Below are 23,841 nucleotides of genomic sequence, written 5' to 3' on the forward strand. Positions count from 1 at the left end.
AAAGCAGGGACCTTCAGTTGGGTCATGTTTCAAGTTGGCAATATTTGCAGAATTTTCTTTGGCGGTGGGTGTTTATGGTCCACTGCTTCTGATACGTGGATATGTAGCAACACTCTTAAACATCATCTTCCAGCAAGGAGGTTTCTATTTGCTCTGTTGCAGACTTCTAGTGCATTCCTGAGTAAGGATTAAAGCAACCTGTAAATGGGAATAATTATGTCTCCTGCCTCTACAGGGAGATGACTGGATAATTGTACTCACTATGAGGGTTTCTGGAGCCATAGAAATAATTATTAGATTTCACAAGTGCAATGAAAAACGAATAGACTAATAAAAAACTACAAACACAAAGGAAGGCCTAACGGCAACAATAAATAGTCTGACCTTTGCTTGAATTGACTAAGTTGATTATGAGGGTTTGTTGTTGTTTGTGCCCCACAAAATAAGAAACCTGGCATAAGTAACAGATGACTTCAAGAATGGGTCAAATGGAATTGGTTTTACAGATTTCAAAAAATTGTAGAACAGCAGCACTTTAGAGACCAACAAAATTTTCTAGGATATAAGCTTTCCTGAGTCAGATACCAGGACAACTGTAATAACAAACGTTGCATGTGATGTACAAAATATGTGTAGATGTTTGGATGTAAAGCTATGCACAGATGCAAAACCAGGATGTTCTGGGCAAATAGTTATAACAGCTTGCATAAAACACAGAATATAAGTTTGCTAGATGCAGAATTAGATTCTTTTTTTAATAAAAAATTTTATTGGGTGAGTATAATATAAATATTTACATTTTCCAAATCTGCCCTTTCTTAATCTATTCCCCCACCCTTTCCCTCCCCCCTCTCTACTATAGACTTCCAACAGCTTTCCAACCCAATGTCTAACACTACTCTACTTAATATTATTTGATTATTTAGCCAATAAATTGTTCTCTTAACTCAATAACTATTTCACGTCATTGTCCATATTTCCCCCTTGTAATGATCACTATCTCCCTCCTTAATCAAAAACTAAAAATTGTCTAATAACCACATCTCGCCTTTTACGTCCCACGTTCTTTCTATATACTGTTTCAGTTTCCCCCAGTCTTTAAAAAATTCCTCTGGATTTTGTTCTCTTAGGTCCAAGCTACTCATGACGAATGACACTTGAACAGCAAGTGGATTGAGTGGAGGGCAAGTGAACAGGGAGAAATACACTTGCCGTTCAAGTGTCATTCGTCATGTGTAGCTTGGCCCTTAGTTTTCTTGTTAATTTGTCCATTTCAGCCATATGTAGTAGTTTTTGTATCCAGTTCTCAATAGATGGCACTTCTTGTGTCTTCCAAACTTGAGCATTCAACATTCTTGCCCAGAATTAGATTCTTGTGGTGCAGAAGTTGACAATTTTTCTAGAATTTTCCAGAATTGTTCTGGAATGTTCTTGAATTTTTTCTTTGCGAAGGCAAAGGGGTAAGTGTGACTTCCCTTCACAATCATTTTCCTCTGAAATTTCCCACTGTTGCAGATTTTAATCGCACCCCCCCCCCACTGGTGTTCCAACATGTTTACCTTGTAATTTTGGTATAATGTAGTTTGGTCCACAGCCAGAAAGGGTAAGAAATAGCATGCTACCTTTTATCTCCCTAGGTACCAACTTCTTACCCTTCCTCTTTTGCAGTCAAGAAGACCCAAACTGAGAGCTTAAGAAGTGCTCCGAAGGCCCAGATGTTTGGCCCATATGCCCCTCTGTCCCCCCTTCTGGAAATTCTAACATTTTCTGACATGTCCAAAGACATGCAAGGATCTTATAAAGCGAAAACAGGAAATTGCCTCTAGATCTATGGAATAAGTATAATTTAATCCTATGCAAATCTGGTTTCCAAAATTTCTCACAAGGTGCTAAAGCCACCAGTGGAACTCCCCCCACCCATTGCAAACATCCATCAGTCTAGTCATGCAATGGGGATTGCAATAGCAAACAATTAAAGAAGAAAATGTCTTGGGCAACAGCCTATAAAATTATAGGGCAGACTACAGAGAAGAGCAGTAAATACGTAAGTAGCCACCCTGGGAACTCCCAAGCAGTTACTCTCCCTATATTGGCCAACCAGGATCTAGCAAGTTGATTCTGTTTTCTGGCTTGTGCAAGAAGACAGACGGCACCTCCTCCCGCCCATCTGGAAAAGCCATGGAGAGTTCACTGCCTTTGCCAGAAAAGAAGGTGAAGTATGTAGCGAGGGGTGTGGTTTCCCTGTGTATTTTTAATCATACAACTAGACCACGCGTGGAAGCCATATTTGGGGGCACTTGGTAAGACTAACAGGGCCACTCCTTCCTTGCATGTTAAAAATGTAAAGGTGCTTGCCCTGTGCAAGCACAGAGTCATTACTGACCCATAGGGGGACGTTGCGTCACGGCGTTTTCTTGGCAGACTTTTTACGAGGTGGTTTGCCATTGCCTTCCCCAGTCATCTACACTTTACCCCCAGGAAACTGGGTACTCATTTTACCAACCTCGGAAGGATGGAAGGCTGAGTCAACCTTGAGCCAGCTACCTGAACCAGGCTTCTGCCAGGTTCGAATTCAGGTCGTGAGCAGAGCTTGGGCTGGAGTACTGCAGCTTACCACTCTGCGCCACGGGTCCCTTTCTTGCTATGCCGCTGTAAATCTACTAAAGGATATGGGAGATGTGCTCTGAGAACAGAGGTTGGTACATGATTGCAGTTATTATATAGCTACAGCAATGGATTACTTTCTGATTACAGATATTTAATTTAAATTATCCTTTCATCCTGACTACCAGTAGGTTCTTTGTATGTTGTGGATGTAGTCCTCTGGTGTAGACCACACACTTCTAGTGTTCGGCACATTTTGGCTCACCAAAAGATATTGGATTGGATCCCATCAAACGGATCACGCCCAGAGCTTTTGGTGACTTTCAACTCCCCCCTCATGTACTTCCGGAGGATTCCCCATCCCCAGGGGACAGCATTTCAGAGTGCGTTTTAGCCTACAGCAGGAGGGGGAGGCGAGAAAGTTGCAATAACTGTTTCCAAGCCTAGGACTGCCCTAGTCTACTTGTGTACCATGGGCAGAACATCACACTAGGACCGGGAGACATAGATTCCAATGACCCAGGTTCAAATTCTCTCTTTTGTAGCTTAATGCATGCAAGGAGACAACATCAGGCAGGATTCTTAGCAGCAGGATTTATTCTTCTGTTATAGTCCCTGCTTTACTTCCCCCTCCATCTTTCCTCCCTTCCTTCTGCTCCTCCCCTTCAGTACAGATGGGTTTAATCTACCTAGCAACAGAATGGCTATGGTCTCCCTAATAGAACACAATTCTAAACTTTAACATTGAATGAATTTGCAAAGCAGCTGTCAAAATTCAACACCCGCTCTCTATAAAGTTTGCTTGGTGGCCATGGGCCAGCCACTCATACTAAGTCTCACCTAGCTGATCAGGTTTCAGCGAGGATAGAATGGGAAGGGGAAACCCATGTATGCCACCCTGAGTTCATTAGCAGAAGGACAAGGTAAAAATGTAATAGATAGAAATTTACAAAGTGAAAGTACATATTCAGGATCTCTTAACAGTCAAGGCATAACTAATCTCGGATAAATCATCCTGTGTTTCTAAAAACATTGTGTCAGTTGCTATGGGGCAGGCAAAGCGGGACAGCTGTTGACTTCATGCTCTACTTGTCAACTTCCTGGAGGTACGTGCCAGATGAAAACAGGATAGCCGACTAGATGTTTGAGGGGGGAGAGGAAATGCCATATGGTCACTAGGTACTCAAGGCCCACGTCAAAGATTACCTGAGGCAGCATTCAAGGTAGCTTCATTGGGTGCAAAATGCAACAGCCCATTTCTGGTTAGTGCTAGACGCTGCAAGCACATTATCTGGGGGTGCCGCCAACCCTGCTCCACATCCACAGAATACTCCACGTGGAGCAGCAAAAACGGAAACTCCTCCCCTGCTCACTATTTTGGAAAATGACTTGGGGTGGGGGAGGAGTCCTTCCTCCTCCAATGGTGGCATTCTGAGGCCATTCGGGCTCTCCTTTATTTTTTAACAGTCATTCCCCACAGCTGCTTGGCAACTGTGGGCAACCGGAGTTGGGCCTGGGGAACCCAGATTGAGTCCTTTAAAACCTGCATATCTAGCTTGACTGAGACCAACTCTTTTCATCTGAGCCCATTAAGAACTGCTCAATACCCCTTCTAGATGGTGGCTTCTGTTTGCTAGATATGAACAGTAATGGCCAGCAACTCCTGTTTTTTTGGAATGGACTGCCAGAGGAAGTATATAGAGCCCCCTTACATTTCTGCAAGGTCTGTAAGTCCTTTTGGTTTCATAGGGCTTCTGATTCACTCTGGGCGTTTAGTCTTAATGGCAAGCAATTTACTTATCTCTCATTTGTACTCCACATTTCCTCCAAGGTGTTCAGGGTGGTGCACAGAGGGCTTTCCTTACAATAACCCTGTGAGGCGAATAGGCTAGCAGAGAGAGAGAAAAGGAGAGTCAGTCTGTGAATATCTGGCCCAGAGTCAGGGAGCTTCATAGCCAGGCAAGGATTCGAACTCCTGTTTCCCCATTTAAAATCCAACTCTCTGCCCAGTACACCATATTAGGACCCTGGGTTTTTAATCAGACAAATGCTTGGGAGAGCTAGCTGAGCTGAAATCTCAGGGGTGAACACCGGAAGGAAGGAAGGAAAGAAGGAAAGAAGGAAAGAAGGGTCCAACTGACCGACTGACTGACCAACCCACCCACACACCCACCCACCAACCAACCTTCAAAGGGTCTCAGAAATTTCCCAAAGCCTAACTTAAAAAAAAAAAAAACTATTTGGATCATTTTTTCATGTTCATTTATGGCATCTTTCAGCAGCTGCTTTGGTGCTACTTTTTAAAAAAGGATTATTTTTTGCTGGCTGTATAATCTAGCCAACGAGGGATCACATAGCTTTTGTGAATGTACCACACAGCCAATCAGGGGTGGCTATGTCATAATACCACAGACAAAAATCACAGTGAGGACAATACTTCCTTCCCCTTACTCTGAAAGGGAAAATAGTTTGGCCCTGATATGCCAGTCTTCATAATGATTGCCAACATGTAAAACTTAGTGAAATGAGATAAGCAGATGCAACAGAAAGTTACAGGGAATAATTATTCTACTGCTACAAACACCGCTACCCCTATGAAATGCCTCCTGTCATCCATGTGGCACCCATAGTGCTAAAATATGAATTTCCTACAATTGTCCAGTTTACAGTGACCTTAAGGAAGTCTTCCTACCTCTTGCTTTTTTACGCTGTCTGGCCGTTCTCTCAATTGGTTTATGCATTTAAAGGCCATGCACTCCATTGAATATGTGGCAGTGGAAGCAGAGGACTGAAGGACACTAAAGGCCTGGGTTCTTTTGGTGAGAATAATGGTAGACAGGCAAAGGACCCAGTGTGGCTTAGTGGTATTGGATCAGGAGGACTTTGGAGCCTACGTTTCCCATCTCTGCTTAGCTCACTTGTAGTCCCTAAGCCAATCACTCGCAGTCAGCCTTACCTACCTCACAGGTCTTTTCTGAGGACAAAATGGGAGACTGAAGAACCATGTACACTGTTCAGAACTGATGCCAAATTCCCCAAAGATGCCCACAAACCCTTTCCAGCCTCCCTTAAAAAAACTGCAACATTGCCCAGTTCTGCTTTCCAGGTCACACATGGCTTTGAGGAAGGTGTGCATGGGTACACTGGATGAGAAGAATATGCCAGGAGCTGATTTGCATGGCTGAAGGCATGTTTGACAAGTTATAATTAAAGCATACATTAAAATGGAAACAGGCAATTAGTCTTTCTTTCTTTGACTTTTGTTTTCTTTCTTTTCTTATTGCTGCAGAACGATGTTACTACTCAAGAGTCTGGCCAACTTCTTCAGTCTCTGGGTGGGAACTGTGCAGCTGCCCTTCCTGAAAACACATCCAGGTATTCGAGGAGCCTGTTTATTATAACAGCTCAAGTTCTAACTCAAAGTTGCACGCACATATGGGTAACCCAAGCTGACGGTTCTTTTTTCATTCAGGAAAAACTGCTTTAGAGAGAGAATGGTGTGGAACGGCCCGGGATGAACTCCTTAATCCCTTTTTTTTACCCTCCAGTTCTTTACTCGGAATAGCTCCACAGGTGAACACATGAAACTGTCTTAGGGCCAAGCTACACATGACGAATGACACTTGAACGGCAAGTGGATTGAGTGGAGGGCAAGTGAACAGGGAGAAATACACTTGCTGTTCAAGTGTCATTTGTCATGTGTAGCTTGGCCCTCATATTGACACATAAGCAGTGCAGTCCTAAGCAGAGTTACTCCAGTGTAAGCCCAATGGGCTTAGAGCAATAAACCCTGCCCTCACAGACTAAACATGGTTTTCAAAAGTTTTGTTTCTGAGGACAAACACATTTGGATCCCTATGAAGGAAAAATGAGATAGTGGGTTTTTAAAAAGGCAAATTAGGGCCAAGCTACAAGTGACGAATGACACTTGAACGGCAAGTGTATTTCTCCCTGTTCACTTGCCCTCCACTCAATCCACTTGCCGTTCAAGTGTCATTCGTCACTTGTAGCTTGGCCCTAAGTATGTTTGTGTATGTGGGGGTATGCCCTGACCTGGATGGCCCAGATTAGCCTGATCTCATCAGATTTTGGAAGTTAAGCAGGGACGGCCCTGGTTAGTACTTGGATGGGAGACCACCGAGGAAGGCCATTTACGCAGAAGCAGGCAAAGGCAAACCTCCTTTGTTCATGTCTTGCCTTGAAAGCCTGCGGGGTTGCCTTAAATCAACTGCGACTCAATGTCTAATTCACATGGTACACAGTCTTTGTGGACTAGGGTTATCAGCTCAGGGGAATGGAGACAGGCAGGAAGGGTGCCCTGCAATGCCACAACACTGAGCCCATCTGTGGGGAGGGTGGGGTATAAATCGAATAAAATAAATAAATAAAAATTTCCACCTGTGTAACTGGAAATGATGTCACTGTGGAGTGCAATGCTCTAGGTTTCCCCAAAATATTGGTAAAAACCATAAAAAATGCTGCCAGTATGCTCTGCTCCCACTGGCCACTGCCGGCGTACTCTGTCCTTTCAGAGTGCACTGGCAGTGGCCAGAGGGAGCCAAGTGGACAGTGCTCCAGCCCTTGGTCCTGGGGAGGCTGCGGAGCATGCACGGTGTTTTCTTGGGAGCTGGTGGCTAGGGCTGCCGCAAGCGATCCTGGCTGGAGCGGGAGGAGGAGGGAGCACTGGGCAGCACTGTTGCATGGCAAGAGGGGCATGCAGGGGGTTCTCTGCTGGTTTCCTGGGCTGCCCTCCTCTATATGGTCGTTGACATCAATGGCACCCGCAGAGCGGTGGCAGGGATTCTTTCCCTCTTCTCCCTAGCGGAGAATCACACTACAGATTCTCTTGCTCTCTTTCAAAACGCTGCTCCAGATTTCCTGCCTTCTGTTACATTCCTACCTCCTGCCCTCAACCTCCTGGAGGAAAACTTGAGCAGAGAGGATTTTTTCAAGAGACAGCAAGAATGCCGTCCATTGCTCTTCTCCCCGAGGGAGAACTGAATCGAGCAGCCATTCTTTCTGACTACACTTCCCAAGGAAACCTGGGGGAAACCGTCACATGAAGAACACGTGTTGGGTGTCTTGTGTAGTTTCCCTCTCAGAGCAAACAACATAGAGCTAAAAGGACCCCTGGATTGACTCCAGAAGCGGTTTCATGGCATTTTGACAAATCTCAGCACTCGATCCTCGTCCCGAATCCTCCCACCTCTCCGTCGAATCCTGTTGTCTGTTTTGAATTTCAGCCTTCGGCCGAGGAAGTGTCTTTTCCTCCAAAAACCCAAAAGTCAGATGTCATGCTGGATTTATTTTTTATTCCCTGAAAGAAATACTGGGATATAATATGTCGCAATCCTGGGTGTGGATGTTACTGAACTGTGCATGTCAGCGAGTTACCTTGGAAATTTCTGAAAAGAACCATCTGCCATCGGGCTTTAGAAAAGGGAGTGATGGAGAGCTGTTAGCCAGGGGATTATTTTCCCTGCAGGGCAAAAAAATGTCAAGGTAGCTTCTCATGCCCTGTTGTACAGGTACGGTGCTCAGAGAATCTAGTCCTAGTTGACAGAAGGGTGACACAGGTAAGCTGAGGTTGTTGAGAGTTCACTGTCATGTTGCGAGTTCTTCAGCTCTCTGGGGTGTGTTTCGGGGAAGGTCAGTTTTTGGCACTGGGTGAGAGGGAGGGTGCCAAGCACACCTAAGCTCAGGAATACAATAAAATGAGCATTTTCTTTTCCACTCCCCTGTCACCCAGCCAGCTCCCTGAACAGATAAAAAGCCCAATTTTTGCTCATGCTGTCAGAGGGGCTCAGCTTCACTCATTACTAGGCTCTCTTCCTTCGAAACATCCTCACCAAGATAACCTCTCCACTAGCCACTATGTCTCGCCAATCTTATGCCCGAAGCGTTGGAGGAGGCAACCGGGGCTTTAGCTCCAGCTCTGCATGCTTTGGCGGAGGAAACCGAGTCAGCTTCAACACCATTTCCACAACTCGTGGATGTTCTACCCGTGGCAGCAGCGGAGGTGGCGGTTTTGGCAGCCGGAGCCTGTATAATCTAGGGGGCAGCAAACGAATCTCTTTCGGTGGATTCGGTGGGAGTGCTGCTTGTGGCCGAGGAGGCGGAGGCTATGGAGTTGGTGGTGGCTTTGGTGGCGGGTTTGGAGGTGGCAGTGGCTTTGGTGGAGGGTTTGGAGGTTGCTTTGATGGGACTGGTGGGCCTGCATTTCCTGTGTGCCCCCCTGGAGGCATCAAAGAGGTGACCATCAACCAGAGTCTTCTGCAACCCCTCAACTTGGAGATTGACCCAGAAATCCAAAAAGTGAGGGTGGCAGAGAGGGAGCAGATCAAAACCCTCAACAACAAGTTTGCCTCCTTCATTGACAAGGTGAGATGTTTATGAGGGAGTTATTTTATGCCAGTGTGAGGAATATCTTTTTCTCTATTATCTATTAGATCTATTAGATACTTATCTATTATATCTAGAAGATCTGGCCTGATTTTTTCCTAAGCATTTCAAGACTGAAAAAAATGTGGAATAATTTAAAGTGTGGATTTCCCGTGGAAGCTACACTGAATAATCTTTGTTACTTAAACTCCAATCGGGAGAAACTATAGGAGATTGTCTAAAATGTGTGTTTGTACTCTGTTCTTAGAATGGCCAATGGGATATTCCCAAGGCCCTTTGAACTAGCTCAGAAATTCAAGGGAACAGGAACATAACTGAAAGAAATTAAGGGTGTATTTATACTACAAACAGCTATTAGGGTTTATTATTATGTCTTCCCACCCAAAGTATCCTGGGAATTGCAGTTTGGTGAAGCTGCTGAGAATTCTCAGATTCATTCCTGGGGAAAAAGAAATATAATTTAAACTGGTTCACATCTGTGCTCCTGATGAGCTCCTAGTTTGCTGCCTTATACTAGTTTCCCATGCAAATGACATTAAACTGTAAGCAATGGGAAAGATCCTGGGGGAAAGGATGTGTCTTCCTTCTCCAGGAAGAGCAACGTGTGCTACTATGTAGAAACCAACCATGACCCTTTTCAAAATCACCCCTCTCCAATATAGGAAGGGGCCATCCATTTGGATTGTGTGTATTAGATGTGTCTTGGATGCTCCCCTTCCTTCTTTGGTGCAATGTTCCTTTGGTGGTATGCTGGCCCTTTCCAATTTCTTTGTTGCTTCTGTCAGCCACCAAATGGACCTCAAGGTTCTTGGGGAAGAGTAAGAGGCGTAAATTGTAGTACAGAATTTAGGAAGAGACTCTGCTTTGTGGGCAGGGCAGGGGGAGGGACAGACTGAACAGTGGAATCTAGACAGAGGTTATACCTATGCACACGACATTAAACTGTGAGCAATGGAAAGGACCTTGGGGGAAAAGATATGTCTTCCTTCTCCAAGAAGAGCAATGTGTGCTACTATGTAGAAACCAACCATGACCCTTCTCAAAATGACCCTTCTCTGATATAGGAAGGGGACACTTGTGGGTGTGGCATTGCAGTAAATGGAGAAGTGACATCAGTTTGTAAGGATGGATTAGCAATCACATAAAGTAGTCATTTCAGTACTTTACATGAACTTAGCAATACGTAGCGTTCCCCCGTTTCACATCCAGTTTCTTCCAAATTCTCAGAAATGGTGGTGGATCCTTTATTATATGCCTTGAGTCCCAGTGAGAAAGGTGGATTATAGAATAAATGCTGGGATGAAAAGGAGCCAAAGATTTTTTTTCACAGGCTGGGCAGGCCACAATATGGAAAAATTCACATGGCAGCTCTTTAGTCCTAAGGGTATGAAGAGAAGCTTAAGGAGAAGGCCAGCTGCTTGAAGGATTAGATATTTCTGAATTCTGCTACTGATTTTTCAGCTTTGCTGTAGGGCTCATAAAGTCTTCTTTGGAGGCCTGAAGATTTAATACATAATCTCCTGTATGTCAGATGAAAACATACAGAGTTATCACCAGGGGTCTGTAAGACCTTCATTGTCATTGCAAGCAGGGCTTTTTTTCAGGGGGAACGCGGGAGAACGGAGTTCCGGAACCTCTTGAAAATGGTCACATGGCTGGTGGCCCCGCCCCCTGATCTCCAGACAGAGGGGAGTTGAGAATGCCCAGCGGCGCGGAGGTCAATCTAAACCCCCCTCTGTCTGGAGATCAGGGGGCGGGGCCACCAGCCATGTGACCATCAGAGAAGGGTCATTTTGAGAAGGGTCATGGTTGGTTTCTACATAGTAGCACACATTGCTCTTCTTGGAGAAGGTGAGTTCCATCACCTCTTTTCCCAGAAAAAAGCCCTGATTGCAAGTATTGTGGCTTAAGCAACCCTTCTTAACCATTGCTGACTGCTGGAAACTCCTCTGGGCCTGTTGTGTTTGATATACTTTCAATAGTCTGTGCTGCTTTGGTTTAAAAGAAAAGGTGGCATTTGTTCTTTAATCTAAAGATATGCCAGAAAAAAAGTTAATTGTCTCCCATAATACATTATCAGTAGTTCAAAATGAACCTCTGGAATGGCATGTGGAGTTTTGCATAGTGCTTTAATATTTAGCTGCATGCATTTATATATATATTTATACTGAGTCACAGCATTGGTCTCAATGGTTCTCCAAAGCAGAGGTCAGCTGCACTACCTACTACTTGAACCTAGGCTCAAATCCCTGCTCCCTCTTTTTTTTTCTTGGTCCAGGTCCGTTTTCTAGAACAGCAGAATAAAGTTCTAGAGACCAAATGGAAACTTTTGCAAGAACAGGGCCAAGGGACTGGTGTTGGTCACAGGAACCTCGATCAACTTTTTGAAGCTTATATCAACAACCTAAGGAGGCAGCATGATGGTCTTTTGAATGAGAGAAGAGGCCTGGACTCAGAACTTAAGAACTTCCAAGACCTTGTGGAGGATTACAAGAACAAGTAAGGGGCTATTGGTGGGGAAAGCACCGTCAAGTCATAGCTGATTTATGGTGACCTCTGCTGGAATTTTCACAGCTAGAGACTGACAGAGGTGGTTTGCCATTGCATGCCTATGCAGAGCAGTCAGTACATGGATGAGTGACCACTAGAGATGGGCACGAACCGAAATACAAACCAAATTTCATCACAAACTGGGCCAGTTCGTGGTTTGGGAACCAGTAGTTTGTTGGTGCACATTTCTGATGAACCATGACAAACTACTATGATTTTTAGGGTGGTTTGTTTGGTTCGGTTTTTGGTTCGTCACTGCAGACAGCCTGGCACTGATCAACCAATTTCCTAGGCAATGGGGGGGGGGGATGGACTTCTGAAGACTGTAGAACAGCCCCTGGAAGTGATGTACCAAACGAACCAGTTTGCAAACCAGACAAGTTCATGGTGGTTCATGGTTCGTGTGACGTTTTCATGAACCAAACAAACCGGTTCATGAACCGGGGCAGGTTCATGAAAGTTCGTGGTTCGTGTTTTTTCCCGGTTTGTGTTTTTTTTTCCGGTTCGTGCCCATCTCTACTCACAACCACCCTGTGAGATAGTGTAGACTGAAAGATAGTGACTGCCGAAAAGTCACTCAGCGCATTTCATAACTGATCAGGATTTGGACCCCTTCCTCCCCAGTTCTGTTGTAGCTGTCATATCACACAATATGCTTCATTGTTAAGTTTGTGATTGTAAGCATACAGCTCATTTTGTTTAATGTGTACAGAGTAACCAGTCTGATTTATTTTAAGTGTTTCCACTGTTATAATAATTATGGCCTATACTTTAGTAATGATGCCAGATTTAGTAGCACAGCAAGAAATCTGGGATTCTACCACCAAAGAAATCCATTTGGCAAATACAATAAGATATAAATTTGATCGGCACCAGAACGTGGCACACAACATTAAAAAAGAGGTGCTGCTATTTAATAGACAGGACCAGTTGGAAACTATTCTTTGAACAGCCCACGTTCAGCAGATGTCTTGTGTGGCTGGTGCCAGAGTATATGGTGTCAGGGCTTGCCGCGACTGCCGCTGGGCGTGGCACTGGGCGGTCTGCTCCTGACGTCACAGGGGGGCCAGGGATGCTGCAGGACCCTGCTCTGTGGAAGGAGGGGCGGTATACCTCACCCAGACTCCCTCTCAGTCCACTCGCTGGCCTGCTCAACCTGGCCTGCTTACCCCCTGCGTCCTCCTTCATCTCCTCCTTCCAGCACTCTCCTCCAAGCCTCCACCCTCGCATCCTACTGCTCTCACTCCACATCATCACTCCTCACTCACACCCACCACCGCAGAGCTCTTCCCAGCCACCTTATATAGGGCTTCCTTTCCCTGCCCCGCCCTCCTTCTAGGCTCGTGCCATCTCCTGACTTGGCCCAGCTGGGCCTTCCCTCAGGTGTTTCCCTCCTACCACTAATCCCTTCTTGGCTTCCTTGCCTTGCTGGCAGGGTGGGGTTGAATGCGAGCCATCCCCAGCTGAGGTCTCCTTGGCCTTGCTCATGAGGAGCTGCCCCAGCCGGCTTCGGTGCTGCTGAGCCTGCCTGGCCTTGCTCACGAGGAGCTGCCCCAGCCGGCTTCGGTGCTGCTGAGCCTGCCTGGCCTTGCTCACGAGGAGCTGCCCCAGCCGGCTTCTGTGCTGCTGAGCCTGGCTGGCCTTGCTCACGAGGAGCTGCCCCAGCCGGCTTATGTGCTGCTGAGCCTGGCTGGCCTTGCTCGCGAGGAGCTGCCCTGGCCAGCTTCTGTGCTGCCTGTTCACTGATGCCGGGCGGGGCTACCCATCTCCTCCCCCAGAATGCCTGTGGCAGCTCCACCTGGAGGGGCTTGGCTCCTAGCACCTCCTGAGCCAGGCTGCTGTCCTCTAGCCAGGGGGTGGCTCTGGGCTGTAGTGGCTGCTTCTCCTCCTTGGAAGGTAAGGACTCTGTTTGGGTTGTTGCTGTGTCCCTATTCCCCCTGCCTTGGCCCTTTTCCTCTAGCCTGCTTAGCCCCCTCTCTTCCCCCTGGGGGGTGGGACTAGCTGGCTTCTCCCTGCTCCCTCCAGCCTTCTGAGGCTTTGGCCTTTCGCCCCTTCCCCCTGGAGTAGGCAGGTTCTGGCTCTGTTTGCCAGACAGAGCGGTTGTACTGCTGTCTCCTGGCTGCCCCCTGCCGCTGCCTGTCAGCAAGTCCGGGGGCTGGGCTGCTGACCCCGGACATATGGAATGCAGGTTGGTAGAGATGCAAGTCAAAAGAATAGAAACTATGAAGAACAGTGTGTGAGTCATGTGCTTGCAATGCCAAATAACCCACAACATATTTTTGAGGATTAGTCTGTACTCTCACGCTCTTTCACTTGCATACCAGGTTAAGTCAGAAGTGCTTTATTGTTAATGTAATTTAGAAAGAAAGACGGCTAGGTTGAGTGTCCCCTCCCTTATTGCTCACAATCAAAATATGGACTTTTAAAAATTCTGTAATCAGAATAGATTATAAAGAGTAATTTTGTATAACTTGATTTTTAAAAAATCTGACTTACTTTGCTTTCGTATGGAAAAGAGCAAGAGTCTGGTAGCATCTATAAGATGAACAACATTTGTGGTAGGGTATGAGCTTTTGTGAGTCACAGCTCCCTTCTTAAGATACGGTGACTCACAAAAGCTCATACCATACCACTAATTTTGTTAGTCTTATAGGTGCTACTGGACTCTTGCTCTTTTCCACTGCTACAGACAAACACGGCTACCCATCTTTTGCTTTCATGGTTAGAGTTTTGGAAGAATATAGAATTTTTTGACCCCAAGTCAGTCAGTCAGTCAGTCAGTCAGTCTGTCTGTCTGTCTGTTTGTCTGTCTGTCTCACAGTTTTCCTCATGGCTCAAAACAAGTTAACAATGAAAACATTACTATTTTACATCAGGAAAACAAAATCCCACAAAGCCCTCTCCCCACAAAAGTTTCCCGTTGTATAGACACCATTAAAAGACCTGTCAAATAAAATGACCTCGCAGAGCCTCCTGAAAATGTCTTAAGGGGGGTACCCTGCTCACCTCTTCATGGTGTCAAGTAGGGCAACAGCCAGTGGGTTGAACTGAAGTCATGGAAAACTAAGGAGATTATGGGTGGAAGAGAAACAAAACTGGTAGCCATACAGGATGGATATGCAATAGTTAGAGGAAAATTGTGGGAAAAAACAAAACTAATTGGAATTAATACTCTGTTCTCTTGTTCTTGCATTGATCAGGTACGAAGATGAAATTAATAAGCGTACAACAGCGGAGAACGACTTTGTGCTTTTGAAAAAGGTAAGAACTTTGGTAGTTTGCTTTTTTAAAAAAAAGGAAAATGGGCATAAAATGGATTAGAATATACAAATTACACCAGCCAGTTCAACAACTACTCCGTTCGATGTGGAAAGTGAGTCAGCAGGTATTTTCCATGCTTGGATCCACCCACTGCTTACTTCTGACAGAATGCTCTAATGTGCTGGTTGACTGTGGGGTGGGGCTAATAAAATGGCCATTTGCTATAGAAAAGGGACAGATTTATGGGAATGCTGTGGCTTAGCCTGGTATTGTTTGATCTTTCCATTGTACAGCAAAGCCAACATGTTCCTAGGAAACAGAGGAACAAAATCCAGTTCTCTCTTTTCAGCACTCTACTGGTTTGAATCCCACTCCTGCCATGAGCTCAGTAGGTGGCCTTGGGTCAGCCACTCCGTCCTCTCAGCCCCACTTCCCCAGCTGTATTGTGGGGATAATAACAACACTGACTTTGTTCACTGCTCTGAGTGGGGCACTAATCTGTCTAGAAGAGAAGTATATAAGCACGGTTATTATTATTTGTGGCATGTCTAGCTGAGATGCCAAGCTAGCCCCGTTTCTATGTGTAAAGACATCATCTATAGTCTTCTTGGTCAAATCCAGCAACAGTTCCTCTATATTTCTATCTGTCTTTGTGACAATACGCACTTCCTCTGCGCGTTCATATCACACAGACTAATTAGAGATTGCACAGAGGTGAGGGAGGGGCAGGGCCAATACATTCTTGCTCATTTTCCTCCCTGCACAGTGAGTGAACATATGGCAGAGAGGTTGTCTCTACTACAGATGGGCACGAACCAAAATACAAACCAAAATTCATGATGAACCAGGCCGGTCGGAATCGTGAACCAGCGGTTCATCAGATCCCATTTCTAATGAACCACCACGAACTTTAGGCTGGTTCGTTTGGTTCGCTTTTTGGTTCATCACTGCAGACAGCCTGGTGCCAATCAATCAGTTGCCTAGGCAACAGGGGATGGACTTCCTGCAGAACTTCTGCTGACCCGGAAGTGACCTTCTGCTGGCTCAGGAGTGAATGATTTTCTGACCTGGATGTGATATTTTCACAAACCAAACAAACTAGTTCACAAACTGGAGGCAGGTTCATGAAAGTTCGTGGTTTGTGAAATTTGATGAACCATGAACAACATGGTTCATTTCCCCCCCGGTTTGTGCCCATCCCTACTCGGCAAGCATCAGATTCTTACAGAATCTTGTTTGATGGTAGATCAAGATGGGTAGCTGTGTTCGTCTGTCTGTAGGAGTAGAAAAGAGCAAGAATCCAGTAGCACCTGTAAGAATAACCAAATTTGTGGTAGAGTAGGAGCATTCGTGAGCCACTGCTCACTTCTTCAGATATCTACATTGTACCGGTAGTTGGATTCTGAAGAAGTGAGCTGTGGCCTACGAAACCTCATACCCTACCACAAATTTTGTTAGTCTTAGAGGTGCTACCGGACTCTTGCTCTTTCCTGTTGTTTGATGGTGTTATCCTGGAGAATCTGGACTCTTTGGGATTCCAGTGTCATTTCCGAGGGCTTTACGTGATGATGCCATCAAAGAGAAACAGGTTCCTCTAGGAACCGGCAGTGCTATAGAGACTCTTCTCCAGCCACTACCAGAATTGGAGAAGGAAGAGATGGTTAGTGGTATGTGATACTGACTAGGTACATGGCTGCAGCTGAATTTATTTCCACTACTGATAGCGGAACCATCCTCTGTTCTTTCCTACAGGATGTGGATGTTGCTTACATGAACAAAGTAGAATTGCAGGCCAAACTGGATGCTTTGCAAGATGAAATCAACTTCATGAAATGTCTGTATGAGGCTGTAAGTAGTTTCGCTGTTTTCTGCGGGCCCCTGGAAAAACATAAGAGCTGAAAACACATAGTTTTGGAAGAAGGGATGAGGAATGCTAAAAACAAATCCGAATTTGCCTGCAAAAATTAATACATCCATTGAAATCTGTGAATGTGTACTTTTCAGTAAGCATGGTTCAGATAGGGATGAAAAGACTATAAAATCTTTCTACGCGTTTCAACAACAATGAAGTGGCAGCTAATAATGAATTCAGTCTGGCCAGCCATAAAGTCTTGAATAAAATAATAAGACGAGACTCTTTTAGTGTGCCAATTTTGGTTGCCTCTGCCATTAGTCACCTCTGAAAATATCGGGAAATTAGGGAGGAAAGTAACAGGTGAATCAAGATACATCTAAAAGGAAGGTATGGTTGAGCTAATGTCTGCATGTCTTTTGCAGGAACTCAGCCAGGTACAGCAGACTGTTTCTGACACCTCCGTTGTCCTTCAAATGGACAACAACCGAAACCTGGACTTGGACAGCATCATTGCGGAAGTCAAAGCTCAGTATGAAGAAATTGCACAGAAGAGCCGAGCTGAAGCAGAGTCTTGGTACCAAAGCAAGGTCTGTTTTCAGGCATTAATTTCTCTTGCCAGTCGAAAATGAGCCTCTTACCTGGCCAACAGCCTGTGTGGTATTGCCACCCTCCTTTCTTTTATGGAGGCAACCACCAAAGCATCTCTAGGATTTGGGAGAATGTCTGTCAGTTAGCAAATGGGCCCCGTTGCAAAAGATTATCTTGCCAGTTATGACAAAATTTGACTTTCTGGTTCTAGTATGAAGAGCTGCAAGTAAATGCTGGGAAACATGGCGACAGTCTACGAGACACCAAAACCGAGATCTCTGAGCTCAACCGGTCAATTCAGAGGCTACGTGCTGAAATTGAAAATGTGAAGAAGCAGGTGCGAAGATTTTATAGCATTTCTCCTGGGGAAGAAACTGTTCTCTAGGGTGTTTCAAAATTTTCAAAGCTTGGTTTGATCAACCCCTGAGCCTGTGTTGTTGTCTTAACCACAATTGTACAATTTGAAAAAAACCTGAAACAACATCTTAGGGAAGAAAACTCAGACCGAGCTTTGAAAGACTTGCATTGCTAAACCTCTGCAAGCCAGTTAGTGAAAGTTTTGCAGGCATGATATCGTACTGACGCTAGAGTAGTGTAGTAATTGTATTGTATTAATCCATGTGCCCGCTCCAGGTTGGGAAATTCCTGGAGCTTTTGGGGATGGAGCCTCGAGAGGGTGGGGTTTGAAGAAAGGAGAGGATTCAGCAGGTTGTAACGGCATAGAGTTTACCCTCCAAAGCAGCAGCTTTCTCTAGGGAAACTGATCCCTGTCAGTTGGAAATTGGTGGTAATTCGGAGAGATCTCCAGCCATCACCTGGAGTTGGGCGACCCTAATGTGAGGCCTGTCAGTAGGCCAGTTGTAATTTTTCACAATCATGGCAGTCCTTTTTTGAGTGGTTGTGATGATGTAAAATGTTAGGGAGGAGTAGTCTACCTGAGTCTCTTCTCTGGCTGCTGATTTCTTCTGGCATGGCAGGTCCTTTGATTTGGGAGAAGCATTCAGACAGGCGATTCTCCTGTTTGCAGTGTGAAAGGGTTCAGTTTCAGGAGGGCTGTACTTATTTCTGAATGTGAAGTTTGGTTCTTGTTCTGATTGTGGCTTTGCCGGCTTTGACAAAGAGTGATCCTTTCTTCTTCTTGAATGCCGGTCGGAAGAGCTGAAGGTATTGCTCATACTTTTCAAGCTTATCTTTGGCAGCTTAAGGGCTAGGAACTTCTTTTTTAAATGAAATCTGTGATACTCAGGGAAGAGAATTTTGGGCTCCTTCTGGATATTTTCTACACTCCTGAGGGATCATGACATATTCACCATCCCAACTATATCTTACGATATCATTTGACCCAATATTGGAACTTCATACAAAAAGTTGTAGGGTGGGATAGGATGGTATGTTTGTGCAAGCATTCTTGTTTGATGATGAAGCATTGACTCTTGACCACAAGACGCAAAGCATATGGAGTCCATAAATGGTTCCCTAATCATAATTCTATGGGTGCCCATCTTACCTTGCAGTGTGAAAAGCTGCAAGCCTCCATCACAGAAGCAGAAGAGCGTGGCGAGCTGGCACTCAAGGATGCCCGGGACAAACTGGCCGAAATGGAAGTAGCCCTGCAAAAGGCCAAGGAGGAAATGACTCGTCTCTTGCGAGAATACCAAGAACTGATGAACGTCAAGATAGCCCTTGATATTGAAATTGCCACCTACAGGAAAATGCTGGAAGGAGAGGAAAGCAGGTGGGTGCGACCCACCGGAAGGAGGAGTTTATCCAGATTCTTGCTGAGCTTTTGCCTTTAAATAATGCTGCTGAGATTAAATTCTAAAAAACCCAAGGGGCTGGGACTCCAAGCCTTTTTGGATGCCCTGTCTACCAAGGGACAGGCTGGGGGCATTATGTGGTGAGAAAGATTATGCTGTCTGTCTGTATTATCCACAGAGGAATCCTCTTCATTTTTATGAGTTGTGGTTTTTCAGGAGTGAGTCCTGGCATAAGCCTGCTGGACTGGAAAAAGCTGCCATTGGGCTGTGGAAACACAATTCCTGATGGGGGTTTTAATGGTCCTAATGTGCTATAGCACATGAGCATGGACATGGGAATGCTAAGCATGTACCTCAGACCACGCGTACACTCTAAACTTGGTGTGTGTGTATCATGCAGTGTTGCAATTACTTAAAGTCATTATGGACCAGTTAGAGCAAAAGTACTGCGTACATCTAGACAGGCTGAAACAACAATTCTTGCTATCAGGACTGTCTGAGAATACCCTAAAAACTATCTCATGAAAGCTAACTCCTTTACCAAGCAAGGAATGGAGCATAAGTTTCTTGTAACCACCCTTATGTGTTCTCTCCATTGTACGGTAGAGACTTCTATACACCAACTTGACAGTGTAAGTCATAAACCTTCAAGGATTTGGCTAGTATTGATAGCACATCACTAGGACCTGTATAGGAATGCCTATTGGATCCGCAACCTAAATACCAGTTTCTTTCTTCCATAGGATGTCTGGGGAGTGCCAAAATACTGTGAACATCTGTAAGTAGCCATTGTGTATTTAACGCCTTTAGAAGAGTGGTTCTGTCTTATGAGTTGGTGTGCTGTCCACTTAGTGTATGTGCACTGCTGTGACAGTGCAATGCCACATCTTCAGCTGTGGTGAATGCAGATTTCTCTGTGCACCATCCTATATACGTTTAGGACAGCGGAAAACTGGCTGTGTTGGTGCAAATCTGATATTTATTTATTTACAGGATTTTTACCCTGCCTTTCCACCCTCATAGGGCCTCCAAGGCGACTAACAAATCAAAACAAATAAAATCTCATTTAAAAAAAACATTAATACCAGTACACAAATACATTATTAAAACAATTTAAAACCAGAGCACAACAGTTAAAACATTGCGGAAGGAGGAGGGATCATTGAGGCAATGCCAAGGGAAACAAAAAAAAAATATGTTGTAAAGTTTGTAAGAACTTGTGAAGAGCTTGTCTACACGTTGCAAACTGCTGAAAACGACTTTTGGTTGGTGGTGGCAATCGTGGCTTGCTGCATGGTTGCCCGTGACTCAACCACAATTGCAGCCTTTTCTCCGGCAACTTTATCAGGTAGATCTGGCTAAGCTATGATGATATACCAAAACAACCCAGTGAACTTGGTGGCTGAGCAGGAATTTGAACTCAGTTCTCCCTGGTAAAAGTCCAGCATTCTAGATACTATAGGTTCTTATCGCACCCATTCCTGTTTCGGTGGTTGTCGCAAAAAAACTGCTTTTAGACTTTGTCACAATATGCTACTGAAATCAGGGTTGAGTCCCAGCATTAAAAAAATGGGTTTCTTTGAACACAAGAGGCTGCTTTATGCTGAATGAGTCCTTTGGCCCATCATGGCCAATATTTTCTACCCAGACTGGCAGCAGCTCTCGAGGGTCTCAAACAGAGGTCTTTCACACCACCTGCTACTCCATCCTTTTAACTGGAGGTGCCAGGGATTGATCCGGAAACTTTCTGCATGCCCAATAGATATTCTACTGGGAGCCACGGGCACTGCTCAAACAGGTGCTGTGGGTTCTTCTAAGCCCCTGAAAACCAATGGCCAAAATTATGCCATGAGGAGTAGAATGAAGGTGAATTCTAGCCTCTCCTGTACATGGCAGCAGCAGCAGCAGCAGCAGCAACAACAACCACCACAACATTCGTGGCCTTGAGTAAGCTGCTCCTCTCAGCCCCAGCTCCCCAGCTGTATTGTGGGGATAATAATAACACTAACTTGTTCACCGCTTTGGGTGAGGCACTAATCTCTCTAGAAGAGCAGTATATAAGCACAGTTATTATTATTACTCAGAGCGGTTTACAAAGTATGTTATTATTATCCTCACAATAATCGCCCTGTGAGGTGGGTGAGGCTGAGAGAGCTCCAGAGAGCTGTGACTAGCCCAAGGTTACCCAGCTGGCTTCAAGCGGAGGAGTGGGGAATCAAACCCGGCTCTCCGGATTAGAGTCCCACACCACTACACCAAACTGGCTCTGTTAGGGCATGATATGGTATCTATTTTAACAGACTCTTGTTAAGAATAAGCTCCAGATCACTCCTCACTGCAAAGTTACAGCAGCAAGTGTTTATCACTCATAAGAAATGCATAGACATTACAGATAGGACTGGCAATAGGCATGGGGATATGTAAGTATTTCATGACAGAGAGGAGAACATTTAGTCGTAGGCATTCGCTGGCAACAGTAGTCCAAAATTACTTTGTAATATCCTTGATTTTCTTCCCTTCCAGCTGTAGTTGGTTCTAGCAGCTCTTCCGGCGGATTTGGAGGCGGTTACGGAGGCGGATTTGGAGGCGGTTACGGAGGCGGATTTGGAGGATGCTATGGGGGATCCGGGGGCTTTAACGGGGGCTTCAGCTCCGGCAGCGGAAGAGGGATGTGCAGCATTGGAGGCGGAGGAGTGTGCTCCTCAGGAGGAGGGTATGGTTCTGTTGGAGGCACCATTGTGAAAAAAACCACTACGTCATCCACCTCCGTCAGGTCTACAACCAAGAAACTGTAAGAAATGGAAGCAATGACAACACAGCTCCTGGATCCGATGTGGTGGTGACCCCAGCCACTCATTTCAACCGTTTAGCACCTTTCAGAGAAAGGAACTTCATTTCTCATCATGACCACTATGCCTAACTTTCCCAAACAACCTGTTGGCCTTGCGTTCTTTGTCCTTCTCGCTGTTGATGCATTTCATGCCCTCATGTACAAATCAGGTACCATTTGTGTCTGCACCAATGGGCAATACTGCATTCAGTTAACAGATGTTGAATCTACTGAGGCTGTGTTTGCACGAACAAATGCAAACAGCGTTGGGTAGTTCTACGATGGGGTTATTTAGGACCCTGTGCTATACTCCTCCTGAACTTATCACTTCCCATTTGGCCAACAGGAAGTTCATGCTTATTCCAGAAATGTCAAATAAAGAGATTGTTCTTCTCCCTATGGTGATTTGACGGTTTCTAGGAAAGAATGATTCCTGGAAGGTTCATTTGAAGAAACAAATCCTGGAGAAGGGGCACGCAGTTCTCTTCACATTTAAAGTGTAGTTCATATTCTGTTTGGTCCTCATTTTACTTCCTCTGTCAATAAGAAATGAATAGGGAAGAATGAGTATTTAACTAAAATAAATGACCCTGTGAACACAGCCTTTTCCCTGCAAATAAATATCTTACCAGGGACTTCTCTGTGACTACCTGCCTGCAGTTTTCCTGACCAACAATGGATTTTCAAAGGAATATGTAAAATACCTGCAGCTAAAACCAGTAGAGATAGAACTCAGCCAGTGTTAAATCCCATTGAGAGTTCAAGAGCGTACTTAAATCTCTCTCGACTTGAAACCACTGCGACTGACAAGTGCTTAAATATGGCTGGATTGTGTTCTGAGAGTGCTCTTTTTTGCAATGGCTTTTTCCTTGCTAATGTTACTTTTGGTGGAGATTTCTTTTCTCTGGTGTATGACAAACTGCAACTCATTAAACTCTATGTGAAGATGAGCTTGGTGTCTTCTAGATTTTTGTTAAGAGTTTTTCTGAGGAATAATATTAACTCCTTCCCTCTCCTAAGGGAATTCTGGAAACTAGTTCGAGGGAGGAGCAGAGATCTCTAAAAGAGAGTTCTCAGCTCCATTATCAAACCACAATTTCCAGGATTCTTTTAAGGGGAAGCCGGGTACTGTGCTGTAAAGTAGTACAGGTTTATAGTGTGTCTGGCCCTAAAAATGCCATTGTAAAACATTTTGGAAAACAAAAAAAAATTGTTTAAATTAACATATTTAGGTTTGAAAATGACACTTCAGTTTTGGGGAGGAAAAGAGAATAAGCAAGTAAGGAGACAAAGCGTCAAGAGTGTTTGGGCTAAATCATTTGTAAAAAAAATGACTATACGTGATTATGCACAAAGCGTTTTGTGTGAACGTAGGCTGTCCTGTTTTCTTCAACCATTTGTATTGTGCTAAAAGGACTGGGTCTGAATTGCCGTTGTAGTGACATTAGACAAAACATTACATTTTGAATTTCAAAAATATTCACCTTTTGTCTTTAAAATAGGTGAGCAGCACTTTTAAAATATGGGAAATATGTGAGCGATACTTAAAAAAAACACACCTTAATGTCTTAGATTGCAACATCGCGATTCAGGCGGAGTCAGGTACATGGGAATAGAGAGCCACTGAAACCTTCCCTGTAATGGGATGGTAATACCGATATTTTCACACATTCTGCTGCGACTGCTAAATGAAGGACAAGTCACTCGCCTTCCTTTTGTAACCTTATGTGAGAAAGCACTTAACCACCCACAAGGAGAAATAAAAGATGTGCTTCCCTTAAGGAATTCCTCCCACTCCACTGACTTTGCAATTCCAGATTTCAGTTCCTTTGCACCCAACACAGAAAGACTGGTGGTGGAGAGTGCCCTCAAGTCATAGCTGACTTACAGCCCTGGTGGTGTTTCCATTGTAATGGTGGGTTGCCGTTGCCTGCCTCTGCGACCCTGGTTTTTGTTGGAGGTCTCCCAACCAAGGCTGACCCTGCTTATCTTCT

General features: G+C 44.9%; 1 protein-coding gene across 1 annotated transcript; it reads left to right on the forward strand.

Moving 5' to 3' along the window:
• The first annotated feature begins 8,362 nt into the window (after positions 1-8,362).
• On the forward strand, positions 8,363-22,797 carry LOC129346182 (keratin, type II cytoskeletal 4-like). Its single transcript, XM_055003490.1, has 9 exons — positions 8,363-8,985; positions 11,285-11,505; positions 14,757-14,817; positions 16,570-16,665; positions 17,095-17,259; positions 17,472-17,597; positions 18,775-18,995; positions 19,761-19,795; positions 21,541-22,797. Exons 1-9 carry the CDS (start codon positions 8,479-8,481, stop codon positions 21,810-21,812), a joined length of 1,704 nt encoding a protein of 567 aa, XP_054859465.1. The 5' UTR covers positions 8,363-8,478; the 3' UTR covers positions 21,813-22,797.
• Positions 22,798-23,841: the final 1,044 nt, after the last annotated feature.

This window comes from Eublepharis macularius, chromosome 19, assembly GCF_028583425.1.
Source record: "Eublepharis macularius isolate TG4126 chromosome 19, MPM_Emac_v1.0, whole genome shotgun sequence".
Lineage (NCBI taxonomy): Eukaryota > Metazoa > Chordata > Lepidosauria > Squamata > Eublepharidae > Eublepharis > Eublepharis macularius.

Bases quoted from the DNA above. Each gene is read 5' to 3' on its own strand.
- LOC129346182 (XM_055003490.1), top strand. From the start codon at position 8,479: ATGTCTCGCCAATCTTATGCCCGAAGCGTTGGAGGAGGCAACCGGGGC. The intron at 17,260-17,471 runs GTCTGTTTTCAG...TTCTGGTTCTAG, and splicing joins AGTCTTGGTACCAAAGCAAG to TATGAAGAGCTGCAAGTAAA. The intron at 18,996-19,760 runs GTGGGTGCGACC...TTTCTTCCATAG, and splicing joins CTGGAAGGAGAGGAAAGCAG to GATGTCTGGGGAGTGCCAAA.